Genomic DNA, 20,444 nt, shown 5'->3' on the forward strand with positions numbered 1-20,444 from the left:
GTAGTCCAGAATAAGTCTGTGTGGAGACTGTTTTCTAAAGATTCAGCGCCACCCTTCCACCCCACCCAAGAATCTGGTTGTTTGATCAAACACTAATCTTAGTAATGCTGTGTGTGAAGGGTCTTTGCAGATGTAAATTCAGGTTACTTATCAACTGACCTTAAAATAGACAAATTATTTTGGCTTATCCAGGTAGCACTAATCTAATCACATGAGGCTGTGACAGCCAAGACTTTTTCTCTAGCTAGAGAGAGTAGTAAAGAAATGCAGCAGAGGAGCAATGTAGGAAAGATGAGGTAGAAAGGAAAGACAGAGAGATGTAGAGTGTGAGAATGATTCAACTTATTGCTTGTGGCCTAGAAAGAGACCATGAGCCAGAGAATGTAGGCAGCCTCTAGCACTGACAATGACCCTTGGCTGACAGACAGCGAGGAAATGAGGAAGTAAGCCCTACAACTAACTACAAGGAATTGAATCCTCTCAACAACACACCTGGGTTTCAGCCTGTGAAGCTCCAAGCAGAGAATCGGCTGAGCCAAGTTGTACCCAGATTTCTGACCTATAAAGACTGTGAGAGAAAAAAATGGGTGTTAATGTTAGCCACAAAGTGTGTGGTAACCTGTTACAGAAGCAATATAAAACTAATACAGACTACCAGGACTTCTTCTCAAATTTCTGACGTGTTAGCAGGCAAATTCCTGTTTCTTCTAAAACATGCCTAAGAGTTACCATCTTAACTAACTTGCGAATATCCAGACTCTTATCTACTGAAAATTGCAAACTTAGCTTTCTCTGTTTGGGCATCATGGGGCCAGACTTTGAACTCATATGTAAGAATATGTGTGTTTGTTTATTTTGTGTGCACATGTATGTCTATACATTAATACATACCTCTGTAGATATGTAAATACCAATCATACTAATTGCTCTATTCTATATGTAAGAAACAGGCAGACAGAGGTCAAGTAACTTGCTGGAAGTAATTTAATAGACAGTTGAAGAGAATTCAAATATAGATCTGTCTGGATCCAAAACTTCAAGGTCCTTCATTTTCGTCTTGCTTATCTCTCACGCTGAAATGGTTTGGACATTCTCAGGTCCTATATCCATCCTGCCTGGATGCCAAGTATCACCTTCCTTAACCTGCCCTCCCCAGTGCATCTGAACGCTGCACTGCCCTGGTAGTTTTCCCCTTTGTCTCTATGCATTCTCAATTTCCTAAATTGCCTTCCATCCATCATACGTAAAAGAATTTCAAGGCTGTGTTCTCAAATCTATGCTACACTGTTCTCCAAAAATTCCATTATTTTTAGACTTTCAATTTTAACTCTTTCAATGATCTTCAGCTTCGTGTCTCCAGTCCTGACTCTTCAGTTCCGGGCACACATATAACAATGGTGCTGAACATGCCCGTTCGCTTGTCTTCTTGACCCAACATTCAACACGTCTAATCAGCATTAGTAGGAAAAGAAGTCTTTTCTTACCACCCTGTATCTCTCAGTCATATCATCCACCTCCTTGATGGTCAAACTCAGAAACCTGCTGACATCTGTGAACCTCTCTTCTAGTTAAGAGCATGGGCTCGAGACCTGGACTGCCTGGGTTTAAATCCCAGATGTGTTCCTTACTTGGTTTGGGACTTTGGGCCAATTGCATAACTTTTCAGGACCCAAGTAACTTCCTCTGTAGAACTGGAGTGGTGATGATAATAATAACAATACCTACCTCACAGGCTTGTTGCATAGCTGAAATAAGGCATTATAAACATTTAGACCAGGACCCAGCACCTAGTACTTGCTCATTAATCATCAACTATCATTTTCCATTTAATTATCAGCTCTTCATGTATAGTCTCCCGGAAATCTATAGTTAAGTTTTTGTTGCCAAGTTTTCTGCCATCCACAGCTCTATGTTAAATTAATACCTGGATTACTGCAAACTCTCTGGGGTTTATATTCCCACAGCCTGCATATAGCTACCAAATGAATCTTCCAAAGAAACTATTTTCATTATAATTCAAAAACCCTTCACTGGTTTCCCATCTTTCAGGATACAATGGAAACATTCACTGTCTTGGCATTCGAAGCCTTCCATGAGGTGGCCCTCGCCTTCTATTTTCAGTTGTTACTGCCTCTTCTGCTTACTCAACTCTGGCTATAGACAGGATGGATTTCTCATTCTTTCTTAAACATTGTCTCATCTTGCCTCTTAGCTTTTGTAATAACTCATAGTTATACTTCCTATGTAGCAGGCAATGTGCTAAACATTTTAAGAGTGTTATCTCATTTATTTTCACAACAACTCTATGAGATAGCTACCATACTAGTCCCACTTTACAGATGAGAAAACTGAGGCCTGGAGAGAGACAGTGATTGGCAGAAAGACAGTTAGGAAGTGGTGGACATAGGATTGGAATCCAAGCTGACCTCAGATCCCATGATTTTAACCATTTTATCTGTTCCTTCTCTATGCCATATCTCCTTTCCAGAAAATCCTTTACCCTTCTCTCATCTATTTCACTCCCACATTTTATTCAATGCCTTCATTAGGTTCTACCTTTACTATAAAATTCCCCAGACCCCTTCAAACCGTAGTAAACTCCTCTGTCACGTAGAAGCTTCTTGAGGCTAGGAAGGGTGTTATGCACGTCTCAAGAAGCCCAGCAATGCCTTGAGTATAGTACTTAATACATTTCTGACTATTTATTGGTTTCAGATTTCTTTTCTAATGAACTTCACAGTGATTCCTTGTGGTTGAGCCAATTAATCTTTGATTTCTCTTTGTAGCCCACTGTCCTCGCTAGGTTTTTTGATTGCCAACATGTTTCTCAAGCAGAAAGGGAATTTGTTGGAATGGTGTGAGGTATCACAGAATGCTGTAGAAATCAACTTGCTCTGAAATGAAGGGAGGCAAAGCCCACCAGAGGTCTCCAATAGGGCCATCCCATGAACCATTCCACTTCATGCTACTAGATACCCTTCCTTTGCAGTCACCCCAAGTTATATCTATCTGACATCCCCATATGTTGTCCGGCAATGCTTCCTTTTGCCAATATTTGAGGGAGCCATGATCAACAACTAAGCAAGGGGAGAAATGAGTCATTCTCATATTGCAGAAGTCGAGGAGAGGGAGGGACTCCAGGATACAGAACCATGGCGCCTAAAGAGGAATAGAGGAGAGACTAGTTGCAAATATTAGAAAGAGAGGAAGTCACTTAAGAGTTGCTCAAGATTATTAAATGTTTCCTTATAAGACAGCATTCCTTCTATAACTTCTAAATCTTCTACAACTCTTAGTTAGAGATTTAGGGTACCATGAGTAAGAGGGTCCAGAGATGAACATGAGAGATTTGTGACCTTGACTCATGCGTGCACATTTTCTAAGTGCTTACAATTTTCTGGTGAATCCATAGTTTTCATTAGATTCTCAAGGGGGTTCACAGCCCAAAAGGGTTGTAAACTACTATTTTCCACTACAAAAATAGAAATGTAATATTACCCCCAAAACTAGGTGACCCGGAAGCAGACTCTCATAATATTGTATAAGGAAAAAAATTAAGTCTGAAAATTCTGCATGTACTGGAACACACCTGCTTATCTAACAGATTCCAAAGAGTTACTTAGAAAGTAAGATCTGTTTAGGACTAGAGACGTACAGTAGAATTTCTAAATATCCAATGACCATCTACCAAAATGATGTCTGCTCTGTGGAACCCTTGGTTGCCTACTTAAGCCAGTTACAGAGTAACAGTAGAGTTTACCTCCCCAATTGTTATTTTTATGGCATTTTGCTATTTTTCTCATAGTTTTTGAAAGAAACTTGTGCCGTCTCCATACTTCAACAAGGAATCATCAGTGTCTCTTTTAACCTGTCTTGCACTATCACTGTGTGAGAAGGTGGAGGTGTATGAATGGCTCAAGGTTGCGGCACATGTATGTGCTTCAGCTAAATCTAGTTATTATTGGGAAAAAAGGAATGGCCTGTATTGTAAAAAGTAATGGAAATAAAGGGAAAGACTTGTTAAATAAGTAGATGGCATCTACTTAAGGCTATGGTTGTTGGGACTAGCGGGTTAAGTGAGGATTCATCCCTGAGGATCGCCATCTTCAATACAGAATGAGAACTGTGTTTGCACACATGGCTTCTAAGGGTGAGATGAGAATGTCTTGTTTGGTTTTCTCTTTGGTCAAAAAAAAGCATGGGAGGGGCATCATAAGAAAGCCATAGTTCTAAATTGATGGTCAGAGGAGGCTTTTCGAGGAAGAGACATTTGAGTAAAGACCTGAAGGAAGTTAGGGACAAGCCACAGGATATCTGTCTGGAACCACTCACTTCCGGGTTGCAAGTTTGCGTCATATGTGGCAGCCAACCTGCACCTTCCCCATTCAATGTGTTGAGCACTAGAAAGAAAGGAGGAGGCTTTGGAACAAAAGGCTCCACACAAACCACAATGTGCTTCCTCATTGTTCCCTTCCTGTCACTCTCTCCGTTTCCATGTATAGCCTGGGTCCTATGTCCAGCTAAGACATGAGCAAAATTTTTGAGATAGTTAGCAGCCTTGTTATTTTTCTTTCTTAAAGTTAAAAACTCCCAGCACAGTGAGAACCTTTTGCACAGAAATTGCTCTCCTGGTTAAGCTTCTTGTTTGTATCCACAATGCACATGATACATCTCTCTGCACAAAAATGCCCTGGAAAAACTCATGTGGATCTCACCTTCCCTGATATAAGTGCAGACACCATCCATAACATCCTTTCCTCAGAACTCAACTCCAAGAGCGTTTATAAGAGTTTCTTCTATCTTGGTGGTCATGGAGATCAGTCCTCAGTGGAAATATTTCTTCAACTATCTTGATAACCTTGCTAGTGCTTCATAGACAAGCAATGGTTCATTTAGCACCTACATCAAACTGGCGGGCACCACTATTGAGTAGGTCTATCCTACAGAGGAAGAAACCAAATCTTAAAGAACCTAAATAGCTGTCTCACACAACAATGGTTTTTAGAACCAATCTTTCAAATGTTTAATTAATCAGTCATGTCCTAGTCCGGTGGCCTCCAAATATTTATCTCATGTACCTAGTAGAAAATACACTGACTACACTCCCATATTCTTTGCTTATTTATAAATTATATACTTCTTATTAATAGCTAATATTTTAAAACACAATGTACATATGGGACAACGTTTATTGTTAAGCACAATAAATGTAAGCCCCTCAGGTATTCTTTCATTAAACGTAACAATTATATATTCAGAACCTTCTGGATGCCAGGCACCATTCTGATCACTGAAGACACAATGAATGAACAAGATAAAATTCCCACTCTTCATGCAACATAGAGTCTAGTAGTAGAAGACAGACCATAAGCCAAATAAATAAGTAGAATGGATAGCAGTGTCTCATACTAGTAAGCGCTATGGAGAAAAATAAAACAGGAAGAAACATTTGGGTGGGTTGGAGGGAAGAGTTGTATTTTTAAATAGCCCCAGAGAAAGTAAGTAAAAATCTACAGATTGGGAATTAACTGTTTAACTATTTGTAACCATTTGACGTAGAGAGTCAAGAGTCCATGTCAGTAATTTCTTTATATATATATAAAACCAACAGAAATAGAATTCTAATATTTCCTTCTTGTACCCTAAGTGATTGTCTTGGGCACCCCTTTAGGAAGGCCACTAATTGAATCTACACTTTCATGAGCAACTGCTTTAAATGGCCTTCTCAGACTTCAGGTATATTATTATAGTTGACCTTTGGGATCTAGCCAGAACGATTGCTTGGATGACTGTCTTGGTGGCAGACATGGAACCTTACAGTATATTAGCTTTTTAATCCAATTTTGATTTGGTTCCATGAATTATTTTACATCATCTGGTTTATTTTGCTATGAGCAATTGTCTTAAACATCCAAAGTTATTTTGTGTTTTTGTCTTGCTTTAAAGCAGGTAATTAGGGAGAATACATGCACAAGAGAGTATCTGAACAGCTGGTAGTTAGTGACTTTACAGGAAACTGTAACTTGTGGGTTTTCTTTTCCTTTCTGTTGAGTTATGTTAATGTAGCATGAGCATTTCCCTTTTTACCAGAGAAGAAAGAATTACTCGGCCTGGTGAAGCTTCAGAAGAAAGAGGTTTGATAAAATCGATATTTATAACTATTTTGTGACAGCAAAACAATGAGCTTCCGAGGAAAGGTTTTTAAACGGGAGTCCGGTGAATTTTGGAAGAGAAGACGAACAGTGAGGAAAGTAAATCATGAAGAAATCCACAAACTTAGTTCTGTAGGTATACAAATGTTGGTGTTTGCTTTCCATCTTTTCTTTAATACTTAAAGAAGAAAAAAAAAAAGCTTAGCTCTGGGGTGGTATTCTAACACAGGCTCTGGGTAAAGTTCTAGACGGAATAGACTCTTCAATTCGGCTTGTACATATCCTCTTTTACTTACATTCTTATTTTAAAACATGTTGATAGAGAATTTAGGTAGCTAAAACATCTCTGGACTATTTGGAATATTGGAATTACTTTCCTCATTATTTTAAAACATATTGATAGAGGATTTAAATAGTTAAAATATTACTAGAATATTCACTTTTTAACAGAAAAGCCTACAATTGCCTCAATTAAGGCCTCTAGTGATGATTTGTATATGGTTATGTGTTGTGTTGTGGTTTTTTAAAATTATTGCTGTTTTTATCACATACTACTCATTATTTCTTTTAAAATTCTTAGAACAATCCAAACCACGAAAGAAAGTGTAAATAAGTGTTCGATTAAATGAGCCAAGGAAGAGAGTAAGAAGTGATAAGTTTTAAAGTTTAAAAAGATTTGTTTGCTGTTAAAAATGTTTCTTCCTTATTGTTTGCAAACATGAGGAGAGCTCTGGAAATGTGTACTTATCACAGAATTATAGATTTCTTTCTGTGAGAACCACTAGCAGATGAATACGGGAGCCAATTTCTTGAGCACTTCAGTGATCCATCCATGTGTAATGTGGGAGACTCACTTTATATGACAAATGTCTTCAACAACATTGTTGGATAGCTCTTTTTACACAAATGTTTATTTTGCAGGGTGTTTTATTTGCAGGGTGCTTTCGTCAGGGCAAGGCTGCTTAACCTCAGCAAGAGGTTAAGGGGTCTGAGATTTCTCTCTTGTGCCGGACTGTCTTATGCATTAATAACGTCCCTGGCCTCTACTCACTAGATGCTACTGGCAAACTCTCCCCGGTTGTGACAAAAATGTCTACAGATGTCCCCTGGGGTGTAGAGGGTGATCTCCCCTTTAGAGAACCACTAGGTGTAAACAATCTTTTTGTTCATATAAACATCTTGAATCCAGAAACAGAGAAGCTTACATATGATAACAATGATTATTTATGAAGTCATTTCATGAATATGAATAATCAAATGCACAAATAATCACTCAGCTCTTGATAAGCCAAGAACAGGTACAAGAATATAATGTTTCAAATAATAGTGGTTCTCTTTATATTTACAATCTGTATGGTGGAAATGTAAGTGCATAGAACTTACCAGAGGTCTGGCTCACAGGTTGGTGCTATGATGTTGTTTGATCAGTGTCTTACCAGTATCTCAGTAGAGCATGTCTTCCATTGGGAAACAGAGGTAAATGGGCCCTTCAACCTTGTTCCCATGGAATGGACCTGGGTCTTTCTAAGCAGCATTTCAGAACTGGAATCTGCAGGTCCTGAACTAACCTGGTCCCCATTGGCCCAAAATGGGTGCCCAGTTGTGTCTTCTCTACTGGCCCTGTAAGAGCCTCCCTCATCATTTGTTTACCACCAGCCTGTTAAAGAGGATAAGTGTTTGAAAACCTTGTTTGGTTTGAGATTATTTTAACCTTTAGACCAGTCTGAAAAATATAATTTTTCTGCTACCTTTCTCCCAGTGAAATGTAGAAGTTCCATGGGTTATGTCACCATGACATCTACTTCTTGTGTTCACTAAGAGACAATATACAAGAGAACATGTCTCTCGCACACAGGCCGTACATAGAGCTTGGCAATAGGACAGTCCCTGGTGTCTCCCCATGTAATGAAGCTAATCACTGTATGAATGATCTTAATTGAATTTGAAAGTATTGCTACTGAGCTCTTTGGGAAAAGCAGCCAGGAGGACACAGTGTTTTGCCACAGCATTCAGTAGCTATGCATTCACATTTAATTAAGATCATTCATACAGTGATTAGCTTTCTTCCGTGGAGGGCACTGGGGACTTTCCTGCTACTGTTGCCTGCTTTTGGTCTTCATAAGATAGGCATATCTCCTTTCACAGTTTGTCTCTTCTGTGAAGTGGGGGATTGCTCAATCCATTCATAAGTAGTATCCTGAGCTGTGGGCCTCATTGTGAAAAATAGAAAATCTGAGAAAGTTAAAAATGCATAATTAGAGTGCCAGGGGGTCATTCTATCTCACTTTCTCACCTACCATCTATATGACCTTCGGCAGGTTATTTAAATTACCCTGAGCCTGTTTCCTCTTCCATAAAATGTTCATAACAGTACCTGCCCTGTCTTAAGATTATTTCTTGGGATTCAGTTTGATTGTGTGGATTCTGAACATGATTTCAACATTGTGAAAAAGTTACAAATGTTCTATAGTATTAATAAAACCAAGTAAAGTATTTACTTTTCCAAGACAAGGAAAGAGGGATGTAATTGTAGTGAGACTGTCTTTTCAATGACTGCAACAATTGAAGCCAATGGAAGGTGACATCTTCTTCCCCACAGCCTTTCTCCATGACAGTTTACTCATTCAGTAGACACAGCTTTGAATGGCCTCACGCTGAGTGTTCCCAGATTGAATGGGGACACTTTGAATGGGGATCCCAGATTGCTCTGGATTGATGGGGTTTGCCTTAGAAATGCTGTATTTTTTTTTCCTTTCCCACCTAAGCCACCCAAAGCCAGTTTGGACTTTCCACAACACAACCATATAAGTGTTTTAAAAACTAAACCACCATCCCTAGACTTACTTCAGAGATGACCTGATAGGTAATGAGGAAGAAGCAATTCAAGTGACAAAATGACCAACGAATGAAGGTTAGGCCTCAAAGTTAGTTTACAGACTAAAACAATGAATTTTAAATTTTTGGATATCCTCATATATTGTAGTGAAAGGAGAAATAATGATTCTTGGAAATAATTATCATAGATTATCTGTTTTTATAATGGCCATGTGGATTTTGAACTCAACAAACTATTTTTTGCAGTAAGGCAAATTTAGAAATTGTTTCATTTCTTTGTAATCTAGACTGTTTAATCAGAAGTCTGTGACTTCCTGAAAGGTATACAACCCAAACTTTATACTCTCATGACCCAGGCTGACAATTTTGTTTTCTTCAAATGCTGTTTGAAGCTGTTATTTCACTCTGTTACAATTTTTAATTGTTTTGCAAGTTTTCCTTATTAATCCAGTTTTCAAGTGTATTGTCTAAGAAATGCCTTCATGTATTTTAATTCATTTATCACAGCATACAATATGAAAGAGTCCAACTGCATTATAAGACAAGTTCAAGGAAAATGAAACCTACTTGTTAGATTATCTAATAGAACGACTTTCCTTAATTTTTGAAATGTATATGTTGTTCTATATTTGAAGGTTTTCTTTTTAACGGTCTATGTTATTTTTTTAAACCCATAGCATTCAGTATGATCTCTAGTGCATAGGAAGTCGATAAAAATATAGTTTCCTTCCTAAATTGTATGTCTTAATTTGGAAAAATTAAATACACGATTAGCTTGAAGGATTATATCAATCATCTGTACAAACAGAAAAAATGTAAAATTTATTTAAATAAATGTGGGTTGGTATTTTTAACCACATTCTTATAATGGCTTATAGATCATTAATCTGCAGGGTTTCAAAGTATGTGGAAAAGTTGGGACGAGCACAAAAATTCTTGTTCTCCTCTTTGGTAATAGCCTCCTAGCACTGTAATTGAAAATTGGAATCTATGCACCAAGGATCTAATCTGAACTTCTTTAGCATATATCCCATATATATGATTTCATAATATGTACTGTGCTCTTGTCTTTCAAGTCTATTTTTTTCCTTTTATTCTTCCATATTAACGTGAATAGCCTCCCTCCCTGGTCATCCTCACTTACTGTCATTCTTTGTTTTATACAAACATTTACAGTTACCTATGTAGGCTATTTTACAAGGAGCCAGTTAGCTGAAAGTAAGCACAGGAATCCTAGGATGATGGGTGCAGGAAATGATGAAATGAGACTAAATCCAGGTTGAAATACAATGGAATATAAGGATAAAGGTCAGAGCCAGCCAGGTTGGAGAAAGCAAAGAAGCAGGATTAAGGGAGGGATCAAATTCAAATCCAGACCACAGAAATGGAGAAGTGTAGATTAAAACTTGATCTGGCCTAAGAATCTAGGCGCCAGCAGAAGGCTCTGGGTGTGGCCGCAGGAATAGAGAGGAGCCAGCACAGGTGCCAGGTACCTGCAGACAAGATGCTTTCAGAATGGATTCAGGACAAGTACCAGTAGCTTAACCAGGAATGAGCTTACTTTCCTCAAGCCTGACTGCTAAGAGAGGGAGAAGAGTTGAGCCAGGAGAGAGGCAGAGTTGGAAGAGTTGGCAGAGTTGGAAGGTGCCACAATGGACAGGAAGTCCATGCTCCCAACAGCTCCATGCTCCCAACAGCTCTTTTTATTTCCCAATGGTGACAGTGATGCAAAACTTTCTGAATTTACAGATTCCCTCAATTGGTGGCAATTTCCATTGTGGGTTTTGATGTAGACATTATCTAACATTCGCTATATGGTTCCTTAATACATTTTTTCATTTCCTTTTCTTCATCTTCCTTACCCTGTTTTAAATAGTTGTTTATCCTCTGTCCTTACCACTTCTTCCCTGAAGTGACCAGTAACCTCATACCCCTAGATTTCTAGTGTCTTTCACTACAGAACTCACAAAGGAAGCAGGGATAGTACTCAAAATGACAGCTGTTTCAGAATCTTCCCAACAGGAAAAAAACAAAAAGCTCTTCTGTTGCCTATTCCTGCAAGGTCATGATGTTCGCTAGTGCAATGGAGTGGAGTCGACCACAGGTTTCATGCTAAACTGGGTTGAAATATCAGTTCCTCCTTCAACTTGCTGAGCAAATCTTACGAATCCAAGTTGCGGCATCTGTAAAATAAAGCCATGATGATCTCTTCTAGACTTGATATGGATATTCAGCGAGGGAAAGTGTTAACTCCTTATCATGGTTCTTGCCATTTGATCATATAGTAGTACTGGAAAACTAGTAACTATTATAAGCATAGATGGGAGAAATTCTAAACAACGGTAGTTTTTATTATTACCATTCGTATTAAATTATTTGGTGTGACTATGTTATTTCTATGAACAAAGATAGATTAATTAGTTTTAATATAACAGATATAGCAAATGTGACTCTTCAGATGAAAATGGCAGAATCAAGGAAGATAATGTGGGGCTGGCAAAGGCTGAGAGATGCTTGATTTATCAGATACTCTAGGAGTCTGCCAGTACGCCCAGTACAACCCGGCACCTTCTAGGAGAGAAAAATTGTAGTACGTGGAATGTCAGCACTGAAAGCAGATGTGGACAGAAACTTATTTTTTTACCCCCAGTTGTCCTGTTGTCATAGGAGAGGGATGAGTTAGGCTTAGTGGAAAATTAAAGATGAGGGCTGTATTGAGTTTATCATCTTGAAAAACCAAGAAGATACTTAAGTTCTCCCATGCCCAGGATGCATGACGCCAGATGTATGTTTTATAGAATGAGATGATGATGGAATTCATTAGTAATGCATGAGTTTACTAAACCTAACTTCCTGCACTTCAAGGAGTCACTGGCTATGAGAGGTTCTCCTTTAAGACCACTAAGATCCAAATAAAGGTAATTCAAGGAGATAAAATAGTCCCTAATTATAGGTGCTGCTATTTGTATTATATCATATTCCATTTGTTCGATTTCAAGCAGAAGAAACTTACATAAACAAGCATCGTCCAGAGAAGGGAATAGGAGAAAGAATGGAGAAACAGGCTGGGGAAAGAACAGGGATGGGCATAGAGCATCTCAGGACAGTAAGAAATAGGTAGTCTTGGGGGTTGGACCTATAGGCAGTCGTGGGATTTTGGCATCTTTCTACTCAAATTTCAGAGTCCTGGAGGAAAGTGTTGAATGGGCTTGCTGGGATCACATGCCCTTGACCACAGAAAAGCAGGACCCTGTGAATTATCAGACCCCCCAAGACCGTTCCCTATGGGGGTAGGGAGATAATTAAGTCACCAGAAGGAAATTAAAATGCTAATACAAAGAAACAAACAAGAAAAAAGATGGGTGTTGCGTAGGCCAAACAGCAACAAATGTCCATTGTGCCTAGTCAGTTTCAAGTATCCAATGGTAAGAAAGGAAATAAAAGAATGATCTGAGTATCATTAAGGGAAGATTTATTGAGACTATAGGTGCATGTTCTTCACAGAACTGTTTAGATTCACGTGTATGTGCATGTATGATTTTGTGCGCGCACACACACACACACACACCCCTCACACTTGGTCTGTTAGTGAAAGTTCATTTGTGTGACTATTAAAGTACTAACATATCATCAGAATTTAAGCCAGTGACAGCTTTCATCACAGACTTCATATAAATTAATCTAAAATTCCCAGCACTTTGCTCTAAGGCATTAATTTCCCTGGTGTCAGGAAGACTTGTAATTGGGTTGTGATGTATTTTTAATGATATTTATTATCTTTCAAGTGTTTCTAGAAAACTAAATGAGACATGTAATTTAATTTGATTTAGATCTTCTTGGATATTTTCTACTTCTTTACAAGTGCCAGTATTGGAAGGAAAAGTAGCCACTTTTATTTTTTTATTATCATTTGCTATATAATAATGAATTAATTTTGACATACTCCTAGGAGATATATATGGTCAAATTTCCTTAAAAAGAAAATAAGAATCAAAAGGTCTGAATTCAGTTTGAAAGTATACCTTATATTATAAATCCTACAGAGCTCATTTACATCTTGGTTTTCCTAATTAAATTAAGCCTTAACAAAATAGAATATCCTGAGTTTTCTAACTATAATGTCTATGTTGAGTATCATGATTAATCTTTATATTTGCAAAGGGCTTAATAATTTGCCAAGTTTAACCTGATTTATTTCACTGAAATGGACTAAGACATTTAAAGAGTTACTACTGGTTGATTTCTTCTGAGAGCTGTGTCCTTTTTTTTTTTTTTTTTTTTTTTGTTACCAAGGGAACCATTTCCAAATTCAGCTTAATCTGAGCTTGACCAGCTGTACAGTTCTTAACTTTGATTTAGCTAGTGTTTTTCCATTCTCATGAAATTGTGTGGTTCAAGACAGAGAGAAGGTTAAAGGGTCAGTATAAGATTCCATACTAAAAGCTAGTCTTGTTTTCTGAAGCTCAAACATTTGAGAAGTTGTCCAGTGGAACTCCCTTTGATGAAAGGCTGCATTAAATCTGTCACACGACCACAGCCTTACAGCTGTGGCAGTAGATCCAGCTGCATGGGCTCTCTCCAATTTTCTCATTTGTTTTAAACACAAATAGTGTGGAAGTTGGTTCCTTGCCAACTGCACTAAGGCCAAAGGGTCCTGGATTAAATTAAAGTCTAAAGAATCCATGTGTCATTTAGATCTTTTCTTTCCTCTAAGAAAATTAATCAGTTGTCTTGATAATGCAGTAATTAGCTAACAGCTGTGTTGTTTCCAATTTGTTTTGGAGATCTCCGGATTGCAATTCTTTTTAGGGTCTCCCGAAAGACCCCGTGGATCTGAACTGTTAGCTATTTACTTATCTGCATGCCAAAATGTGAAGAGGATGTTTAAATAATTGGCATGACATAGAATCTACTGTATTGATGCTAAAATAAATACCTATTTTTGTCTCTGCTTTTCTGGGTCATTAGCCAGGATGCAAATCTTTGTAAGCTGAAGAAGACATTTAGATACAAGATTAATTCTGTTATAAATATTCAAATTAGACTAAAGTTTCAGCTCTCTGGAAATGACGAGGGTGATTGAGGAAGACTGAGGATGTACTTACTGCATGTCACAAAAAATATATAAAACTTCTCAAAGTCAAGGAAAAAACTTTTCATAGTGTGTCTTGAAAAAATCAGATTTTCTGAAAAGGAGAACTAACAGCAACTAGTTCAGATCGACAAACTATAATATAATGACCTTAATGGTGAGCAACCCAGGTTTGGCTCCCTAACTGTACAAACTTGAGAACACAAGTACTGGCCCCCCAAGCTGAGGGATTTGCAGTGGAGATTGTTCTCCAGTCCTCATCACATCACACTCTTTCCCTAATTAGTCCTATTAACACCCCAGTGCTGACAAGCCTCACCTGGGTAGGTGGGTGTAGGTTGCAGCTACAGAAAGGAATTCTAAGATCTACAACTTGATTGTTCTCTAGATATTTATTTTTGCAAAGCTAATGAGTTTGATAATAAACCGATCTTCAATTTCATCCCTTTTTTAAAATCTGGAGGTAAAAATACATAAAAATGTTTTCTACACTTTTTCTCAAAGAAAATAGAAGGTAGACTTTCAAAGTGACTTTTATTTGCTGATATACACAATTAAGTAGGTTACCTCCCTCTCCCTATGGGAGATAAGGCAGCCTGACTTGATTCAGGAGATAGACTCTGACCTTTTTATTTTTATTTGTGTTTTTCTTATCTTATTACCTCTTTTCCCTCCACAGACTCATTAGTTATTAAGGTCTGTTCGTTTTCTAAAGGAATTTTAGATAACACACATAGAACCGTGTAGCACAGTTCCTGGTACATAAAGAATTTAGTGTGTTGGTTTAATTGGTTGGTTGGTTTGACTTCGTTTTGGTATGTTTTTGAGTAAAGGATGTGGGGTAATTTTCAATCATTTTCAAATAAAGACAAATCTATATTTGTCTGGCATTTGGTGGTTCATTTAACACCCTTGCATATTTCGTCTCTTAGATCCTTATGACAACATTGCTGTAAGCAGGAAGTGGCCCTTTGACTCATTTTGGTCAACCTCACTAAGTCACAATTGAAATGACTTGTCCAACTACGTAGCTGGAAAATAAAAGACCCTGAATTTCCAACTACAGATTCTGACTGGTAATCCTTTGTGACAGTGATCAGTGCACAGAGGTGTTTAAGTAACTTACCAGCTGTTAATGCTTCCCTACAGAACTCAAAATATTTTCATTAATACATTGCTAATTGTTCTTCCCTTTTTTGCTGACATTAGTTTCTAGAACCACATACGTAATCTGTAATTATTTTCTCCAGTCTCCTTTCCCCAGTGTTTCATGTGTCTCCATTGTTAATTACTTGAAGATGTTAGTGGTTGAACTTCCATGAAAAGCTTAAAAGAGCTCAGTTTTAATGGTCATGTGTTCATTTCTTAGAATAGATGTGCCAGAATTCCCTAATCATTCCTTATCCTTGAATACACTGTTTCCCATTTTTAGCTGATCATGTCCTTCAGGCCTTACTGCTCCTTACAGATCTACATATTCTGAATTTAAATTCAAATGTCATAATATGTGTGAATCTAGATCCATTGTCAACGTAAACTTGACCTTCTTTCTTCCTGAGGTAGTGCCTTCTCATTATCTTTTCTTTGGAAGCAATGCTTGCAATCTCCATCATGGACCCCAACCTCCTGATGTTTTCCCACAAAAGCCCATCACACAAAATGTTGTGAGTCAATTAACACCTGAAGATTCAAGAGTTGCAAGGAGGAATCGTTACATGTACTACACAATTATTTATGATTTATTCCAACTCCTATCTTCCAATGTCTTTCCCAAAGTCCATTATAGCACTAAGCCTTTCTCCATGACACACAATTCTTTGAAAAATATAAACCATACTTTTCTGAGCAGCAGCTATGGTGTCTTCACTTTTTGGACATAGCCTGTACCAGCCCACCTGCTGTTCTTATCCCTCTTGAATTAAGGTGAATATGTTTTCTCCATCTTGTTACAAAGGTGATGTTGCAAAAACATTCTTTTATAAATCTTGGATTATACGTGCAATTTTTTAAAATTATAGTCCCAGAAAAGGAATTCCTGGATGAAATGATTTACTCAACAAATATTTATTGAGCGCCTACTATTTGCTCTTTTGTGCACAGTACATTTACAGTGCAATTGCTTTAAATCCGTGACTAGTGAAAATTTAAAACTCACAGCCTTTATCTACTTAGCACTTATGTGATGAGCACTGTGGTTGTGGTGAGTTCTTAAGAGCATAACAAATATGACCTCTTTTAGTCCTATGCTGTAACTCACACTAAGATGTCCATTTTACAGATTGGAAAACTCAGACACAGACATTCTAAGTAACATGCACAAAGTTTCACAGCCCATACGTGACAATACCAGGACTAGAACCCCAGGAATTCTGGTTCTAGAGTGCATATTATACTGTCTGTTATATCTCAACAAAGAAAACATATCATCATACACTCCCTTTCATTTTGAATTTTTCCTGAAACAGGGCTACACAGTCTAGGTTAGTTCGATTGTACTATTCTGGAGAGAGGTCTCAGGTGATAATTTAGTCATTTAATTTTTCAGTGTTCCATATTTCAGATGCTTACTTCTTTCATATCATTTCTTCACCCACTTGATTTTGAATTATAATTATGAAAATAATTCAGATCTTAGTAAGGGAACACTGTATTCTTGAAATTAGAATCTTGAGCCAAAGCCTGGATAATCTGCTTGCTCCAAACCAATTAAACAGCTTTTGGCAGCCCTGACTGTTACCAAGATGGCAGGCTAACCAACTCCAGGACTTAGTCATTGTGTTGGCAGTCCATGAGAAGTTGTAGACTAAGTAGAGAGGAAAAGAGCATTTGTTTCTGTGACAGGAGCCCATTCTTCTGCTAGGAAGTTGAATTGGAGGGGACCTGTGGATTTGGGGAAGTAGATCAAACAAATATCTTACTGCTATACAAGAAAAATTGGGCCTATTCCCCCTGTGGAGCAACACCGACCCTGCTGCATAATAGCAGGTACTGGTGGGTGCCTTTCCCAGGCCTGGAGAGCCTTTAGAATAGCTAATGAAATTCATTACTCATTTGAAAGAAAGAGAGTAAGAGTAAAAAGCACTATAAAAATCTAATCCAAGCCAGGGTAATCTTGGCACATGCCTCATCCCAGTTGGGGCATTTCCAAATGAAAGACGCACATTAAATTCAAGAGAGACAACCCAACTGTCAAAAAGCTGTAAATCAATGCTTCTCAGTTCCCAGTTTCACTCAACATCTCTGTAAGCAACAATAGTGCAAAATTAACTGATCCCGTCACCCTTGTGTACATCGTGTATCCATCCTTGTCCCACCCCCCTTGTCCAGCACGCTTGTATACATCTGTCTCTGACCAACACACTGAGCAGACAGCTTATTTATCGATAGGCCAGCATTTTAAATAAGAAAGGCTTACTAAATGTTATTCAGTGATTGGCTGCTATGTCACAGCCTGAAATGAATAAATAAAAATCTACCCCCAAATAGATGCTTACAGGCTATGCCTTTTATGGAGTATATCAAGGAGAGTTTAAGATTTAGTTTTTCTATGGTTCTATTAATAACCTATGACTTGTGAGCTCTGATTTTCCTATGGTGCTAATTTAGGTGGGATTAACTTTGGGTGTTGTGTGGGCCTGAGGAAAACATCTTCTTGGAAAGTCTTCTCATCTGCGGCTGGTTTATTAACGCTGTGGTATGTGCCTAATGGGAGATGGAATTTCAAAGATAGTGAGAAAAGGATTGTAGAAGGCCTCTTGAAACATCTTGAGGACATTTGCCTTTAAAGGTATTGATTGCAATCACACACTAAGCCACTCTCGCATCCCTATTCACGTTGGTGTGAGGAAGGGGGAGAAGAGGGAAATGCTAGGAGCCATGTCAGGAGCTGTTGGTATATGAAACCAAAGGGCATCCTATACTTAAGCTGAAGAAACAGTGAGAGAAAGGGACATAAGCAACCAAATCTATAGCAGAGATCAGAGCTTTCTGATGGTTTTACAACATATTCTGTTTTATTTGCTACATGTCATAGACAAACACAATATTAGGAAAACAAGAGGTTCCAGAATAAGCCAAGTGTTTGAGATTTGAAGGCCTTGAGGGCCAGTTGGCCATATAAATGTGTGACTTTGCAGGGAAAGAGGTAATAGATAAGAACTACTGAGGTCTGTAGCTGAATTGGAGTGAAATACCACTACTCAAAGACATTCAAAGCCAACTAAAAATAAAGTAAATGTTCGAGCCAAATCATACATCTGGAACCTACATTTGCCTCTTGAACTATTATTTTGTGATTCTTCAAATTAACTTTTCCTGGGAAAGTAGGGAATTGGAACTTAAAATAAGTCTAAACAGAATCATCATATCAGAAGACAGGGATTCTGGGAAGACTTTTGTTTTTAATTACCCAAATCATGTCACTGTGTCTCTGTATCTTCCATTTCAAAATATTGAATGTTTCACAGCTCTTGCACTAGATTGTGTTGGTCAACCACATTTCTTGTTTTCTCCAAATATTGCATGGAGCCCTGTATTTTTATTGGCTAAATGTGGCAATCTTACTTGTAGGGCCCTTCCAGAGAGAATATTCCCCTTACATCATCCTCAGTTTACTTAAGCTTTTGTAAAACAGGTTTGTTTTTGTTCTGTTTTGTTTTGTTTTGTTTTGTTTAAATACAGAAAGGACATGGAAGTCCTTGTTACTTTGCCCACTGCGTTACATTTTGTTTTGTTTTATTTTTATATTTGGAAAGTCATCAAAATAAACATTGACTGCTACTTTGAGAAGCCCATTAGCAATTATTAAAATGTCGATAAAAAGTCTGGAGGATTTATCAGCAGAGACCTTCTAAGGAAGGAAGGCCTTAGAAATGGAAGCTGAGTCCGTGTACTTTGCAGAGTGGGGAGGCGCACGTTTGGTGGGAAACAGTCTGTTGATGTCATTATTGTGAAAAAAAAAGTTTTGTTGTTTCATTTAGGAGATCACTTTAGCGTACAAATTTCATGGTGGCCACTCCAGCGTCCAGATGCCGCAACATAATCCAAACGAACGTTTCTTTGCATTTAACTTGAATAAATGCTTCATCGAAGGGCCAAGTGAACTCAGAATACGTCTTTGGTTTTCTGTTTTGTAATGTTTTACTTTTTCTCTTGGGCTCCATCTTCTCACTTTGTGAGTTCTGTATAGTCTGGATTAAACACATCAACCTTGTAATGAAACCATCACATCTTTTCCCACTGGCATTTGTCTTTTTTGGCGCTGTGGGCAGTTTCTGTGAGGGAGGCGCCTTTCCTCGTGGCCTCAGGACTTTCATGCAGTGTGGTTATCTGGCTATTTTCAGACTCTTCTCCATTTTCACCACACTGTATCCATAATAGTTATGTTGTACAGTTCTGTTAGAGAATTACCCAGCCTCTCTCTATAGCGGCAAAGAGGCTGGGAGGCAAGCAATTAGTCCTGACACAGGATCCATGCTTCAGTGACAACTAAGACAGCGTGTGATGCTTTGATTGCTCTCAGAGAGCCAACATTTTAAAACAGACCCAAGTAGACCTCACAAGGAAGTATCTAATTCAGCAAAAATGATGAGTGTCATCATAGTGCTATGGCAAGTAAGCAGAAGGCGTTTCTTCCCGTTGACAAAGGTCAAGTTCACATAAACATCTATTCTGTGGATGTGATAGGGCTTAAGACGGCGAGATTTGGGGACTCGGTGCGAACAGCTTGAGTTACTGAGTGAGACGTCAAGTATTTCATGATCTTCCCATATTATTTCAGATCTGGAAATCATAATTATGTGGCTCTGCCCTACAATGCCTGGAGTCTCTGTGACTCCATTGGAAGGGTTGTACATAGTCAAAGCCTTGGTGATACTAAGAAATGAAGGCGATCCAAGCATTGAGAAGATGCGAAATTATATGTATCAGTGGTTAATAGCGTATTTTCTTTTTCTACAGCAGGAAAAGCCCAGGCTTCTTGAGCCTTTGGATTATGAAACTGTCATTGAAGAACTTGAAAAGACCTATCAGAACGATCCTCTTCGAGACCTCCTCTTCTTCCCCAGTGATGACTTTTCAGTAAGTGTTCTCTTCTTAAGCCATCCACATTCAGGAGAGCTCCACAGGATGATTCCCTCAAGGGTGTTATCTTCCCTTGTATATTTGGGGAGTTCAGCCCTCTTCCTGTGGCATCCTACATCACAGTGGCTGCAGCGGGAATCCACATCTGGCAATAGAATGTGCCCAAGACCCTTGTCAAGTTGGAATATTGGGGGCTCAGTGCCACAGTAGCCACTTGGGATGGGAGTAGCACAGGGTGCTACCTGGGTCCAATTGGCACTGTGTCCCCACCAATGCCTGGGTTT

At 38.4% G+C, this 20,444-nt stretch overlaps 1 protein-coding gene across 1 annotated transcript in view; it reads left to right on the forward strand.

The window, feature by feature from the left end:
• DOCK10 (dedicator of cytokinesis 10) overlaps positions 1–20,444 on the forward strand; it is a 231,599-nt gene that overhangs the window by 84,042 nt on the left and 127,113 nt on the right. The window contains 1 exon segment of the mRNA XM_033111994.1: positions 20,038–20,157. Within this exon segment, the coding sequence (XP_032967885.1) occupies positions 20,038–20,157 (120 nt within the window).

Source organism: Rhinolophus ferrumequinum, chromosome 8 (assembly GCF_004115265.2).
Source record: "Rhinolophus ferrumequinum isolate MPI-CBG mRhiFer1 chromosome 8, mRhiFer1_v1.p, whole genome shotgun sequence".
NCBI lineage: Eukaryota > Metazoa > Chordata > Mammalia > Chiroptera > Rhinolophidae > Rhinolophus > Rhinolophus ferrumequinum.